Source organism: Gasterosteus aculeatus, chromosome Y (assembly GCF_964276395.1).
Source record: "Gasterosteus aculeatus chromosome Y, fGasAcu3.hap1.1, whole genome shotgun sequence".
NCBI classification, from domain to species: domain Eukaryota; kingdom Metazoa; phylum Chordata; class Actinopteri; order Perciformes; family Gasterosteidae; genus Gasterosteus; species Gasterosteus aculeatus.
In genome coordinates, this window is record NC_135709.1 from 19,092,931 (window position 1) to 19,109,018 (window position 16,088).

At 42.7% G+C, this 16,088-nt stretch overlaps 1 protein-coding gene across 1 annotated transcript in view; it reads right to left on the minus strand.

Moving 5' to 3' along the window:
- LOC120812388 (voltage-dependent calcium channel subunit alpha-2/delta-1-like) overlaps window positions 1–16,088 on the minus strand; it is a 64,921-nt gene that overhangs the window by 20,149 nt on the left and 28,684 nt on the right. Inside the window, exons 4-10 of the mRNA XM_078097706.1 lie at window positions 10,365–10,424; window positions 9,717–9,752; window positions 8,970–9,099; window positions 5,630–5,761; window positions 2,696–2,765; window positions 2,252–2,302; window positions 1,947–2,046 (exon numbers count right to left, since the gene is read on the minus strand). Coding sequence (XP_077953832.1) covers window positions 1,947–2,046; window positions 2,252–2,302; window positions 2,696–2,765; window positions 5,630–5,761; window positions 8,970–9,099; window positions 9,717–9,752; window positions 10,365–10,424 — 579 coding nt within the window. The remainder of the gene's footprint in view (window positions 1–1,946; window positions 2,047–2,251; window positions 2,303–2,695; window positions 2,766–5,629; window positions 5,762–8,969; window positions 9,100–9,716; window positions 9,753–10,364; window positions 10,425–16,088) is intronic.

The window sequence follows — 16,088 nt, forward strand, 5'->3', positions numbered from 1 at the left end:
CTTGCCAAAGACGATGATGGTCCACTTCTACACGGCCATCATCGAGTCTATCCTCTGCTCCTCCATCACCCTCTGGTACGCTGCAGCCACAGCCAAGGACAAGGGCAGGCTGCAGCGTGTCATCCGCTCTGCAGAGAGGGTGATCGGCTGCAATCTGCCGTCCCTGCAGGACTTGTTCGCTTCCAGGTCTCTGAAGCGTGCTAAAAAGATCGTAGCCGACCCCTCTCTCCCCGGACAAAACCTGTTTGTGCCCCTTCCATCTGGCAGGAGGCTGAGGTCCATCAGGACTAAGACCTCCTGCCACACGAACAGTTTCTTCCCGTCGGCAGTCGGGCTCATCAACAGAGGCCGGTCCCCCACTGACTGACTATAACATTCCACCGGTCACTCCTCTTCACACTGCACATGCCACTTTAACTGCAATTCATCACTTTGTCGTCACTCGTCACTTTGTTACTTGTCTGTTACTTGTTCGTTAGTGCACTTTATGCTTAATATTTTCCTTTTTAACTTTTTTAATATTTAAAATGTTTTAACTTTATTCCCTTGTTATATACTAACCCATAGCCTTCTTCTACTAACCCATTGCATTAGCATTTCATTTTACTTTATTTTATTACTTGTGCACTGTTGTCTTGTCTGTCTACTGTCGCGCACTAACCGCCAAGACAAATTCCTTGTATGTTTAGCATATTATGGCAAATAAATGTTTCCTGGTTCCTGATACCTGATTATAACTCCCTGTCAGTTTTACCTCCAGACCACATTAGCTTTGCATAATATAACTTTTCCGACTGTTCATGTTTCTCCCTCTATTGAACTTCTAAGTATCCCCAGATTTCAATATCGACTTCAGTAAGGACCAAGTCATTGTAATATAGTAAAACACATCCCAAAATTGTAATAAATGTAAATGATCCTGTTAGCAACCTTTTAAATGGGTCCCTTTCATTTTCCTAGGACCACTAACACCATCGGTTTTAATGCATTTCTTTAAAGAAAAAAAGTTCAAACTGAATCCGTCTCTCAGCTAATCGCTCTCGTTCTTTCTCACTTTGGTAGACATACACATAAACACACACACACACTGAGCTCTCCGACAGATCCGGATAATTGCACAAGTCTGCTGTGAAACAGAATACATTGTGTCCAAGACAAAGGGCCCCCAGAGGGAGGAAACAGAGTCTGAATGATAGAAGATGGCTGCAGTCTGCATTACGCTCCGTCTCAACAAACACATTCTCAACCACCCACTTCAGTATCACAACATTAGCTCTCTTTGAGTGTAATCACAAATGTGGACATTCTGAAATAGATGGAAAGGAGGTAAAAGGTGGAACGGCTGGATTGGTGGAAAAACCACAACGGAGGGGAAAATTTGTGTGTAAGGAAGAGACGTAGGAGGTGATCCTTCAGTGACACAGAGAGATGTATGGAGGAACTTCACATGGCAACATGCCAAGAGGAATGTCACGTCTCAATGATGACAGGAAAGAGTGATGGAGCGATTAAGACAGTGATGAATGAGTGTTAGATTTTAAAAAGCAGAAGTGAGAGTGTACACACATGCGCATGCACACCTACAAACACACACAAGCGCACAAGGTAAGGGGGTGGGTGGGGTGGGGGTAGACTTTTCATCCTGCACACCAAATAGAGCAGTGGATATTTCATTAAAGGTCTGTTTCAGGGTGGCCGGACCTGAGAGAAATCCATATTTCATTACTTGTCATCCATCTCTGTCTCTCCTGTCTGCATGTGCATGTGTGTGTGTGTGTGTGTTGTGTATCTGCAGGGTTATGTGCACAATGTCTCCATTCAAATATGCCCATGAGCACAATTCTGAATCCGTCTGTCACTTTGTCCCTTCTTCCCATCGTGTATCATGCTCCTCCGTAGCGCACACAGTCTACCCAACAGTCAGTGATGCATAAAATAATACTCACATAAACTACATTGACGTAGTCGTCATCGGATAGAGTCTCCAGCATCTCGCTGACGGAGGTCCTGATCAGCTTGAGAGTCAAGCCAGACACACTCCCGCTTCTGCGACAACAACAAAGTACCCGACAGCTTCTCGCTGCAATTTGTCGGCTCAATTTTTTCTTACTCGATGTATAATTACAAGTGCTTCCGCCTTGGGAAATGCATTACAATATGTGGAAATTATAGGAGGGCATGTGATGCAATCTGGGGAAATCATGACTGATGTGAGGAGATTACAGATCAATGAGGCTATAAAGTAACTCACGCGTCCACGAGGATTAGCATATCTTTAGGTGAGGCGGCTCCTTGAATGTACCTAGTAGGAAAATAATGAATGAAAGGAAATTTGGTCTGTGACACGTACAAACTCTCTGAGCAGGTCAAGTATGTTTAAAGCCAAGTTAAAACAATCCTAATAATATATTTTATGACACAATATTACCTACACATTACACTATTCATCCACATGTACGTATTTAAGGTTGGGGAATATTGCTGATCCTGATATGGATACACATATATTACATACAAAACATTCAAATCTACTCTGTACAGTTTACAGAATTAAATTTACAATCAATGAAGAGTTTTTCGAGTCTTAAATGTGAGTTTTAAGCCTACACAACATGATTATACTTTTCATATTTACCGTCTTACCATTGACTTGAAACCTGACCAACATTCAATTAAGGTCAAACAGTTGTCTCACCATGGCCTCCTGCGGACATCATACAGGTCAATTTTACTCAGGGTCTTGCGTGCATCCATCCAGGGAGAAGCTGTCAGAGGAGATACGATTTGTGTTTTCAGGTTTTTATATCCAAAAGGAAATAAAAGGGAATAACATCTGACACCTCTGACTGAAGTGTCGATTTGCAAATATCTGACAACATGCAGTGACGTATTTGATTCAGCAGTGTGTAGTAATGAATCAAAGCATGGACACTGCTTTTTTTAAACAAGTCAAAAAAAGGTGCGTGTGACACACCCAATTGGAATAATAGAATATATCTAATAAACATAAACCTTTTCCATAAAGTTATAGTGTCAATGACGACAGGAAATCTCATGAGTATAAATAGCTCGGCGCAAACAACACTCAACACCCAATAGCGAGACGCACTAGAATAACGGCGTTAACAATAGAATGACACAATATACAACACAGATAAAATCAGTGCAAGTTGAACCAAGATTATTTATTGAGGTTTTTTTTGCTCAGTGCCGTGAGAACAAGCAAACTTCAGGTCAATCAAATAATAATATTCGGCTGATGAGTGCACCTCTGATTTGAAATGCACAAATAATTTAGGATAATAATTTTGGAGGCTACATAATCCTCCTGAGTTGTCCTGCGCGGAATTCAAGAAGTGGACCAGTGAGGGGCTGGAGGATCTTCAGGCGTGCTTTGACTGCACAGACTGGGATGGTTTCAGGACTAATACTAACAGTCTGGATGAGTTCACAGAGGCTGTAACTTCCTACATCGGCTTCTGTGAGGACAGCTGTGTACCATCATGCACCAGGGTGAGTTACTACAACGACAAACCCTGGTTCACAGCGGAACTCAGAACACTACGCCTGCAGAAGGATCAGGCATTTAGGAGTGGGGACAAAGACTTGTACACAGAGGCAAAATACAAGTTTAGCAAGGCGGTGAGAGACGCTAAACGACTGTACTCTGAGAAACTCCAACAACAGTTCTCAGCAAGTGACTCTGCTTCGGTTTGGAGAGGCCTCAAACACCTCACCAACTACAAGCCAAAAACCCCCCACTCCATGAATGACCTCCGCCTGGCAGACGAGCTGAATGAGTTCTACTGCAGATTCGAAAGACAATGTCCTGATCCCATCCCCCACAGCTCCACCAACCTGCTGCAGTCGCCCTCCCCTCCCTCCCCCAACCCATCAGGTGCTCACGCCTCTTCATCTATATCACCTTCCCCTCCCCCACCAGCAACGACCCTCTCTATTCTGGAGAGAGACGTTAACCGGCTCTTTAAAAGACAAAATCCCTGTAAGGCAGCCGGTCCGGACTCCGTTTCCCCTCACACCCTGAAGCATTGTGCTGACCAGCTGACTCCGGTGTTCACTGACATCTTCAACACCTCCCTGGAGACATTCCACGTACCAGCCTGCTTCAAGGCCTCCTCCATCATCCCTGTTCCCAAGAAGCCCAGGATCACAGGACTCAATGACTACAGGCCCGTCGCCCTGACCTCTGTAGTCATGAAGTCTTTTGAACGGCTAGTCCTGACCCACCTGAAGTCCCTCACCGACCCCCTCCTGGACCCCCTACATGTTCGCCTACAGAGCCAACAGGTCTGTGGACGATGCTGTCAACATGGCCCTCCACTACATCCTCCAGCGTCTGGACTCCCCAGGAACCTACGCCAGGATCCTGTTTGTGGACTTCAGCTCTGCCTTCAACACCATCATCCCGTCTCTGCTGCAGGACAAACTCTCCCAGCTGCACGTGCCCGACTCCACCTGCAAGTGGATCACAGACTTCCTGTCTGACAGGAAGCAGCACGTGAAGCTGGGGAAACATGTCTCAGCCTCTCGGTCCATCAGCACCAGTTCCCCCCAAGGCTGCGTTCTTTCCCCTCTGCTCTTCTCCCTGTACACCAACAGCTGCACCTCCAGTCACCAGTCCGCCCAGCTCCTGAAGTTTGCGGATGACACCACCCTCATTGAACTGATCTTTGGTGGGGATGAGTCCGCCGACAGGTGGAGTCTGACCATCTGGTGTCGTGGTGCAGTCAGAACAACCTGGAGCTCAACGCTCTAAAGACAGTCGAGATGGTTGTGGATTTCCGGCAGAACAGAGCCCCACCTTCCCCCATCACCCTGTGTGACACCCCCGTCACTATTGTGGATTCCTTCGGCAGAGGTTGTTCTTCCAGAGGCAGCTGAAGAAATTCAACCTGCCAAAGACGATGATGGTCCACTTCTACACGGCCATCATCGAGTCCATCCTCTGCTCCTCCATCACCGTCTGGTACGCTGCAGCCACAGCTAAGGACAAGGGCAGGCTGCAGCGTGTCATCCGCTCTGCAGAGAGGGTGATCGGCTGCAATCTCCCGTCCCTGCAGGACTTCTTCGCTTCCAGGTCTCTGAAGCGTGCTAAAAAGATCGTGGCCGACCCCTCTCACCCCGGACAAAACCTGTTTGTGCCCCTTCCATCTGGCCGGAGGCTGAGGTCCATCAGGACAAAGACCTCCCGCCACACCAACAGTTTCTTCCCGTCGGCAGTCAGGCTCATCAACAGAGCCCGGTCCCCCACTGACTGACTATAACATTCCACCGGTCATTCCCCTTCACACTGCACATGCCACTTTAACTCGTCACTTTATTACTTGTTCGCTAGTGCACTTTATGCTTAATATTTTATTTAACTTTTTTAATATTTTAAATTTTTAACTTTAACTTTATTCCCTTGTTTTATACTAACCCATAGCCTTATTCTACTAACCCATTGCATTAGTATTTCATTTGACTTTATTTTATTACTTGTGCACTGCTGTCTTGTTGTCTATTGTCACACAACAAATTCCTTGTATGTTTGACATATTTTGGTAATAAATGTTTCCTGATTCCTGATTCTGATCTGCTGATTGGTTTTTTTGGGTTGTTTGGTTACCTGGATAGTAGCGAGCCAGCCCCGTAGCGCTGCCATACACCTGCCAGAGGAGAGTCGGGTCATCCTCTCTGTTCTTTCTAAACACTTCCTCTAATGCCTCCGACCACTCCAGTTCATTCAGCACAATGGTGGCTAAAATAAAAACACAAATGCACATCAACCAACCTGTGCTGAAAAGACAGATATACAGAAAAATGCAGCGCAGAAGTGTTGCGCATGTGTATTCTGTAATAATGAGCAATAAACATATGAGCAGGCCATTGTAGACTGTCCAAGACATGCGTCATTCCGGTTTAACAAATGCATTAAGATTGACGCACACAAGTCTGCTCAGTCTGCCCGCTCGCAAAGCCGTGCTGGGATTTGGTAACAGATACAGAGGAGGGTTTTTTGGCTTGTAATGGGGCCAGCAGTGAACTTTGCTTAATTTTACCTGAAACAAATCGATAACCTGTGTGTGTAGGATGTGCTCTGAGAGGCAACCCACATTATGGATGCAATGAGACAGCATCCAGGCAGCTCACAGCCATATAACACTTACTATGATGGATGGAGACACACGCTGCCCCAACTATCAGTCATTCAGCACTATATATATATATATATATATATATATATATATATATATATATATATATCAGTCAGTCAGTCTAGCACCATATAAATATATATATATAAGATTTTGTGTGATTCTGTACATGCGTATGTGCGTTTGCACGTGTGGAAAAGATTGGTATTCTGTATTGAGTGTGACGTGGCTCATTGATGTGCAAAGCAAACACTTCATTTGCATGCTATCCTCTAGAGGGGTGAGTTAATGAATCCGGGGTTGTCAGGACTGCATGTTTTTTATTGTAAAGGAGAGAGAGAGAGAGAGAGAGAAATGGTAGAAAATAACATGGAAGTCATTGTTATTTAATGAGAAAAGTGTGTGTGATTTTTAAATAAAGGCTGAAGACCCACATTGGCTGAAGTATGTCAGAAGCAAAATCCCTGTGTAGTAAGATATACACAGAATATATTTACACACGCACACATTGTCTACGCAAACAAACCAAAAAACAGTGCTAAACGAGCAGACCAAAATCACATCTGAACCAGTGGTAATATTTTCTTTACTTGGTTTTGAAAACGTCTGACTTAATTTAATGAGCTGAAATCCAGTATTGCTTCATAAGGGATACAGTGTCCTCCGCTCAGCCATATTGCCACTGATACTAATGAATTCCCAGGCTGCACCCGGCATGGCTTTGATGCCAGACTGAATCTGCATCCCACAATGACTTCATCTCAGTCGGATACTAAGGAAACCCACCCCATCATGTGGTGATGGTTTTCATCCAGTGGCAACTGTAGATCCACATTGTAGGTGGTAGCAGTATTAGAAGGTAGAACAGGGCCAGAGGCAACAGGCCATTCATAGAACCATATCATCTATTTAAAAATGGGAGCTACTCATGACGGCAATACTGACACACTTTTATTTTCTGGAAGAGAATAAACTACGGTGGTTTTTGTGACCTCTGCGTCACCTGGAGAGAACGTCTGCTTCCTATTGTATACTCATCTCACATGACACGCTGCTGCCGATGGAAACTGATTTCATAAACTTGCTTCCCAATTTGCCCAGAAAATCCAATTTTCTCCAGCTGAGCAAAGGCTATTCCTGGAACATTTATAGGGTGGAGATAAAATTGGAACAAATTTGGAACTCCAAAAACATATAAATCTTGTGTTTCTTTTTACTCAAGGCATACAAGACATATACTTCTGCATGTGTGGCCAAGACTGACACAATATATGAGTAAAAATACACACAAGTGGGACTATTCTTTGAATAAACAAGGGCCAATCTTATACCGTGAGCTCATACTATCTCTAGCCTAATCCTGTTTTTTCAAAGATTGATTCCGTATGTATCCTAACCGTTTAGGCTGCGGCGACACGTCTACATCATCGATTACAGACGTTTTTATTTGGATTGACAATCTCTTCCATCATCGCCCCGTACATCATGTTCGAACACATCAAGTTAACCTCTGTCACCAGAGCTATTTTGACTTTTAGGAGAGATCAGAAATAAAATAGTTTAAGAAAAATCAATGCATTAATCAACTGATCAAGGTGAACAGGTCCAAGCAGCTCAGCGTATCTAAAAAAAAAAGAAGAGATGAAAGATTATTCAAACATAATACATAATTCACGTCACGGTTACGATATTCAACAGACCATTGTTAAGTCGTTTGAGTTGAACTTGAGCCGTGCTAATGTCACAGGGACACTAGAGAATCAGATTCCTCTGAACCACTCAGGGTAAATGTCACCACATAATGATGAAAGTATCAGGAATATATGGGGTTTTTTTTGGTTCGGGATAAACACACTGTAATAGATGCACATATGTTTCATTAAAACAAAAACCGCTTTACATGCAGGCATAAACAATACTGTTAAAAGTACAACTCGCAACATGAACATGGCCATCAAACATGGCCATTGTAACAGTTAATTTCACGGTTTTATCTATCTACTGTTTCATCTCTTAGCCTACCTCGGCTGGCTTTGTTGGGCCTCTGTTGAGCTCTCTGATGTTTTATTGCTTTTCTTTAGCTGCTCTGTCTGTCAAAGCACTTTGTAAACTAAGCGTAAACTTGTGTTATGAAAGAAGCACAATTCCTCACGGTTTGGGTTGCATCATGGATCACTGTCACACACGGATCAGTACAAAATAAAAAAGGATCCAACAGGACTCCTACCGATCCCCCATGACGTTTTTTTGACATTAGCCGATGATCGTTGATGATCCATTTAGACCGATACAGATCCATTTGTTGTGTGATTAAACAGTGTGCAAGACCATTCTTTTTTTATGCATCATCAAAAAAATCATTTCAACTGCTCCTAAGTCAGTGTTAGCCATCAAAATCCATGTCATTAGTATCGCTAATAAAGTATTATAAAATGCTTAGGGCGAATGTTAACAGCTCTAATAACTATTTATATTGACATGATAACATCCCCTTCAAACGAGGGGATTTTCGAGAAGTTTCTCCCCAACGCTACATTTTATGAGTTACATGGGAACACATCATAATAACGTTATTATTTACTTTCTTTCTTATATTTGCTGAACAGAGGCTGAATGTGTCACAATGTAATGACATTGATTTGTTTTGTGTTAGCACCGCCGCCACGGTTACCAGCTCTTTAAAAAAGTTGGACCATGGGCAAATTTGCCAGAGGCTCTATCTCTAAACATGTCATAATAGGTTGGTGTGTCACTTGTATCCATGGAAACCATTGGTTTTGTATGCATGTATGTGTGTGTGTGTGTACTCACAGCCATCATAGATGTCAGTGGGGATGTGGACAGCCGTGTGGTTGTAGTCAGTCAGACGTTTAAAGGATGGGTCCTCTTTAAAGTCTGGCCGGATCCTATATTTTCTTCCTTCTGTCTCATTTGCATCCAGCTGAGGAAAACAAAACCATCAAGATGCAGACAGTAAAGCTTAAGAAACCACAAGAAGCCCTTGTTATTTCACACAAAAAAGAGGCCCTGATTTTATTTAAAAGCAACTCATGTCTCATGTGAGAATGTCATTGCCGCACTTTTTACACCCTCCCAGCTCATTTAAGAATAAATCGCATCATCGACTGTCTTCCTCATATCTTTTTTCCTCGCGTTCTTATTATCTTTACTTCGTAGGAGTAACGGGCGACAGCAAGATTGTCCATGCGCCTTGATTTACAACTCCCAGCGTGAAATCACCAACTTACATCGATGAGAGCAATGCAGACGGGGAGCTATGAGACGAGAAGCATGATGAGATATGGAGAAAAGAATGCAGGGTATATAGAGGGTGTGAGGTGGAGGGAGGGGCGGGAAAGCGAGAATGAGAACATGGGGTACCTTTTGTGTTGAATAGAAGGAGAAGAAGAATGGAGGAGGGGAGGGAACATGAGGAGGGCGGACGGGAGGAGAAGGGAGGGTGATGTGTTGCAACGGCACATTACCGGCCCGTGTCCGAGTGTGACCCGTGTGTTTGCAGGGGCTAATATGGAAGAAGAGCAAATAAAAAGCACTCACATTGTCCTTTGCGTTGTAGTAGGAGATTTCATCACCCTTGCAAGCAAGGAACAACAAACCTCATCACTTTAGTGGCTGCTTCACAAACAAGTCCAACATTTACGCGGTGGAGAAATGCTTAATCCTCTTCTAAACAGCTATGTGACAACATTGATATGTTCTCCTAGTTTGCGCTACTGATACTGTAAGCTCCACAGCTCCGTCAAGTTTGTACATCTGTAACTGTGTCCTTAAAGCCATTTCCATGCTCCAATACGGCAATCCACAGTTTAGAGAGCATCTTTTTTTCTTTTTTTTCTTTCTTCTTTTCTACTTTACTCTGCGTTCTAATTGCGTGCCGCTGCAGTTTTTAGAAATCAGTGTTTGTCATCTAAAAAATGAGGGGCATAATGAGTCATAACAGAGAATATAATATGCAATACACCAATTTACGTGATGGAGATATAATCACTGCAAATGACACAGAGACAAAAACAGATTAAATCTATTAAATTCAGATCGAGTGCAGAGCCGTCAATGCTTCACCTCGTTAATGTGTCACCTCGTTTTACACAAATGCAGTATGTAAAACACATACATAAAGTATACATATACTTGTGCTTGCAGTATTCCTGTAAGTGTGGGATCTGTATTGTTGTGTCCTGTTACCTCAAAGTCGTCTTTCCACATATGCTCCATCTGAAGCTTCTCGGCAGCTGTGGCCAGTTTCTTTGGAGTAAAACAAAACAGGGATTTAGATTGCAAAAGGAACGAGGTACGCCTCCTTCAGAGTCTCAGAGCAAAAGAGAGCATGTTAAAAAAAACACAACGGAGACCTTCCCTGAGACGGAGACGTGATTATGATCTAATTTTAGGAGCTCAAACCGCAGAGCTGTCACAGTCTTACTGCTGAAGGCCACAGAGCACTGTAGTACTGGCAGAATGAGACCAGTGTGTTTGTTGGTGTATGTGTGAGTGAGAAAGTGTGTAAGCCAGAAAAATGATATGAAAAAAAGTGTCACTAGCATTAGAAACAGCAGAACCCTGAATAAAGTCGAGTGCAAATTGATTGCCACCTGTCAATTAAAATGAATACTGCTGAATAACAGGTGGATATAATTGTAATTAACATGACCGGTGGCTTAAGTGCTCTGTCGAGATCTAGGGGAGTGCTCATTCAGAAATGAAAAAATACCGGTTTGGTGTGTGCACTTATTATTGTGGGAGGATATTGTGATGTTGAGATATATTTCAACATTGCTTTCCAATTGCATAATACAGCCGATGGTTTACCTGGCTTGCTTTGTGATCGTTCCCCCGTTTTTTTTCAACATAATTACAGAGAAAATGAGGGAATAACTGAGAGCAACATAAACCAGAAAACAAAAACACAGAAATGGGGAGACAGCGATCTGATTTCTACATTTTACAGTTAATTTGTGATGTAATTCAAGTGCTTTTTTAAAGAGTTTTGAACTGTCAAGAGTGCTTGATAAGATTTCTTAGAAAAAGAGAGGGAACCGTGAAACGTTCATCAGCGATGATGTCAAATTGGGCAAGTGCCTTAAAGTTCAGCCAAGAACTCTCGTCATACATTTTATTTATTTACATAATTAAATGCAAAGATAGCGCTTATCACTGAAGTCCTTAAAACACAAACAAAGTGTGGTAGACTGAAATGTCTCATGAACCATTTAGTGGGCTGTGAAATTCCGTACGGACATCCGTGTTCCCCAAATGACTTTGGTGATCCCCTGGATCTCTCTCTAGCACACGATTGGTCGACCGTGTCTGCTGGAGACTTTGTGTCGGATACCGCTCCACTTTTTTTATGGTATGCTGCAGGTGCCCGGTTGTGGGGCCTCTTTATATTTGTAACATGTAACTTGTTCATGTATGTATTTGTTGTGTATTTCGACTGGCTGTTGGGCCTTAAACCATAAAACAACACTCAGCGTGGTTACATGGATTGGAATAACTGGCTTAGTCGGACTGAAATCGAATGATCCGTTTCATGTAAACACCTTTGTCCGACTATGTGCGGTCCGACTACGATCCGACTAACACCCCTGGATAACTCCATCCGATCCAGTTGATAGTTTGACTATTGCGGCATGTAACGGTGAATCGGATGAGGAACTGGACTTTGCGTCTTTGCGCATGCTTGAGATCCAGACGGCGTCTTCTCTCCGTTATCACATCAGCCAATAGCGCCATTCACATTCGCTGTGCTCCTATTAACATCATGCACAAATAGTAGAGGGATGTAGCTTCACCTTGCTCTCCGTTCGCCATCTTTCTCGCAATGTTGATGTTGTTGTTGTTGGATGTTGTTGTTGTTGGTAGTGGTGAAGCGGTCAAGCGGAAATGGCTGTATCACAACTAGTTGTAATGAAAACAGCGCCACCTATCGTATTGGGTATGACGATATGCTTTCGGCCAATGATTCGATTTATTCACTGCCATGTATTTTGGGATAATAGCACTTGCCCCGAAAGATAGCATAGTCCCACTAAGCAAAGATTCCAAGTATACCATCATGTAAACACACTGTGTGATCCAAAGGCAGACAGTGAAAAAAAATGGCACAAGCATATTAGTGGTGATCCTTCCCCAGCGGTACAAAGTACTATAATGACAACCCTGTGAAGTTCACCTACTGCCAAGGTGGGAGAAGGTCAAACCAGATTGTTTGTAATGTGTTTCATGATAACCCACAAGCCAAAATGGTTTTGACATACAATGCAGTTGTTCTATAAGTGTTACCTCATTAAACACGTGAAGGAAAGCATTGGCCTTAAAAGAAACTCCCCAGTATTAAACATTGACTTTTTTCATAACATTGAGGTTAACATAACCTGACGGACACCCTGACCCTCCTCTCGGGGATTGATTGCATCAAACTTTAGTCATATTTCAATCTCCATCTGTTGGACTTTGCAAGTAAGAAAGTTTAACAAAGGTCATGTTAGATCTGTGCGTGAGTAAAGACTGGATTAGATCCGAAAGTCTGTCTGCTGTCACCAATGATTCTATTCTTTGGCTTCCAGTCCTGGGCTCCGGTCCAGACCTCCATCTACTCTGCACTAGCTGTCAGCAGCTAAATATACCTCCCATTTCAGCCATACACACACAATGACGACGAAGTTAAACGCACCATGTTCACTATGTGCAAAAATAACTGGTTAATTACACAATTTGACAATTACACCTGCTTTCAACACACATTAATAATGTTCAGACTACTTTAGTGACTCAGTCTAGGGATCTAAAGCTCTAATAAAGTATACATATTTAATGCATTTTGAGTTTACAAGTAGAGTAGTCAAAAACATGTCCAAGTTGAAGCCAAATTGCATAAAAAGAGATGTTAGATGCATAAAACCCTTTATTTTCAAATAGTCAGGCTACCGTCAGTAGCAACACATTTTCTATTCATCAGAACCCAATTTCATTTTTCCGCTGCTGACTTTTGCATCAATGCTTTTCTGAGTGTGCCGAGGCTGTAACTATTCATTTAAGCTGACACCTACAGTGCAAACACATTCAAAGTGGCAATATTCAAAACAAAAAATCTAATTAATCTGTATATTGTCATTCAGGTGTTTCATGAGAAAAGGAAAGATTTGATTTAAGACTATAATAAAGCAAACGCGGTGGTTCATATACAATGCGAAAAGGTCATGTGCAGAGGTCCTTGTCATTAATGTCAGCTAATGTCATTGTGACATCACACCATGTTAATGTCACTCCACTGAGATGTATCACTCTGCTCAACTCTAGACATCGAAACACGTTTAGTTTGCTAAGTGCACATGTGTGATTTGACTGAAAATGTATGCAGAAATACACGTACAGAGTACGTGAAAAGATGGATATTGCAACGTGATCTCCAAAACCTGTTCGTAAAAATGTATACAAAAATCTTGAACAATTCGTAACAATACATACTAACTGGCGGTGGTTAACCACGCCCCCTGAGTGAACAACATGGCGGACCATGTTGGATTCTTGAGTGAACGTCTCTCCGCCATGTTGGATTTTTTGAGGGGGTTAGGGTTAGTATTCTATTCTTACAAGTTAACATTGATTTCTCGTTAAAAATGCAATCATAACACGTTTATTTTACATGGTTAGACTTCACAAAGTGTGTTTACGGGGTGCAGGTCCCCGTTCACTTTGAATAGGGTGACGTCATCAGTTGCAGTCCGTATTTATTTCCTATGTATCACTACGAATTTGTATGTTCAAGATTTTCGTATACATTTTTACGAACAGGTTTTGGAGATCAGGCTGGGATATTGATCACAGTTGTTCTTCTCCCGCCCACACTTACTGTAAATTAACATGTACATGCAAATAAACGCACACACACTTAGACATACACACTTCTAAGAGAGCAGACCGACAGGGTTGTTAAAAAATGAATGACCGGGGGCTTTGACGAGGCTCCTCTTCCCTCTGGGAGACATGGCGGAGCGTGTGCAGTGGGGGTTTGGGGGAAACCAAGAAACTAATTAGCCTCCTCTTTCTCTGCATCCCTTTCTGTCTCTCTGTGTGTCAAACATGTACAAAGGGAGAGGTTGCTCACCAATCACATCTACAGAACCGTGACTTTGTGAGACCGCTCCCTGAGTGGCACCTAGCCTCTCTGAACGGTTCATTACAGAGACACTGTGAGCTGTCGTCTCTGCCAATTGAAATTCTCATTTGAAACACACATTTATTACTAAAAACCATTTAGTTAAAGGAAAAACGGTTAAACGCTGCCAGTAGCGTGATCTTGTGACATAGATATCGCAGCTCCACACTGTAATGAGTCCGTTCTGTCACTGGATGACCACCGCAGGCCCGAGGAGAGCCCCCGCTCCCCTGCAGATGTAATGGGGGGGGGTTGAGAGACTGTGGATTGGCTCTATGGGCACAGGGCAGTGAATTGGTGTCAGGAAACAGGTGCTTCAGTGAGAAAAAGGAGCAAACAGCAAAAAGAACTAAATGGGAATCATGTAATCCACATGACTACTCTCAGAGGCCAAACTCTCTGATGGCAGCAGCAGCTCCACAGGCTATTTTGCTCTGATCTCAAAGAAGTGTGTATACCTACTGTCCACTTCACAGAATGTATATTCTGTTCATTTGTTTAACCCCTTGTGCGGTGATCATGTTTTTGTTATTCAGCCAGTGTTCGTGGGTCTGGTGGACGAATTGTCGGTTAAAATACTCAACATTTACCTAATCCCAGTTACAAGGAATATAAACAACTAATATGGTTAATATTAGAGCTCTACGTTTGTTAGTTCACATTTATGAATTAAAGCACTACTCATTTTTGGATTCTTTTTTGACAAAAAATGTCATTAATACAGGAAATCAATTATAATCAAGCCAAGAGTGGCACATAGGATACCGGCTGAGTGAGTTTTTTGGCTGTTTCTGCATCCCACAGGGATTCTGTGTTCTTTGGAACGGAAAAACTCCAGCAAGGATAACAAGAGGGCGTGTAATGGCTTTGGTAAATTTCTTTCTAACTCTCTCCAAAAACACGCCTTCCTTCTGATTATTATTCATTAATAATTCTTTAATACAATATGGAATTTAAAAACTTTATAGAATACTTGATGTCCTGCACATAAGTAACTGCCATACATATTGGCCCTGGTTAGATCCTCATCTCAGTGGCAGTGATGCGCTGTGGTTCATTTTTGGGGGCAAGAAGACCATTACATTACATTTCACCATTTTATGAGATCCATATTTCACATATCTAGCGGATGACTAAATGGAGCTGGCTGCTGACGGTCTGTTTTGGAGCTCGTCTTCATTCTGGAACTAGCGGAAGCTCAAGCTCGTCCTCTTCCTCAAAGTCACTGTCAGACTGAATTTTCTGAAATGTGATCCTCACATTCTGAAACCTATATCATCATCAAATGCGTTACTCTCTTCTAAAACCAATTTCAAGGCCCTCTGAGCAGAGAATCTTTGATCAGTTGTGATAAGGCTATATTTATTGTGTCTCCTAATTTGCAGCTGGGATAGAGTGTAAGCAAATGAAGATTCATTCCCGCAGGACAGAGGATAAAACGTAGGAGAATGTGACAGGAAGGTGTCGGTGCTTGAAATTTTTAACAGTGTCCGGGAACGTAAGGCGAAGAACCACAAAACTGACAATCTCACACAAACTCACGCACACACACACATGCTGCGCTGTTGTGATCCAGCAAAGCAGCTTGGATTTCTCCTCAATGTATGTACGGTATGTATAAGACACTATCGGCACGGCTCTGTTTCTCTGTCTATTACACACACAAACACGCACACATTAACAATGAATGCAAACACGCACCTCTTAACTATTTAATATGACCAGCGCTATGCGGAGATGGGAGGTCGGAT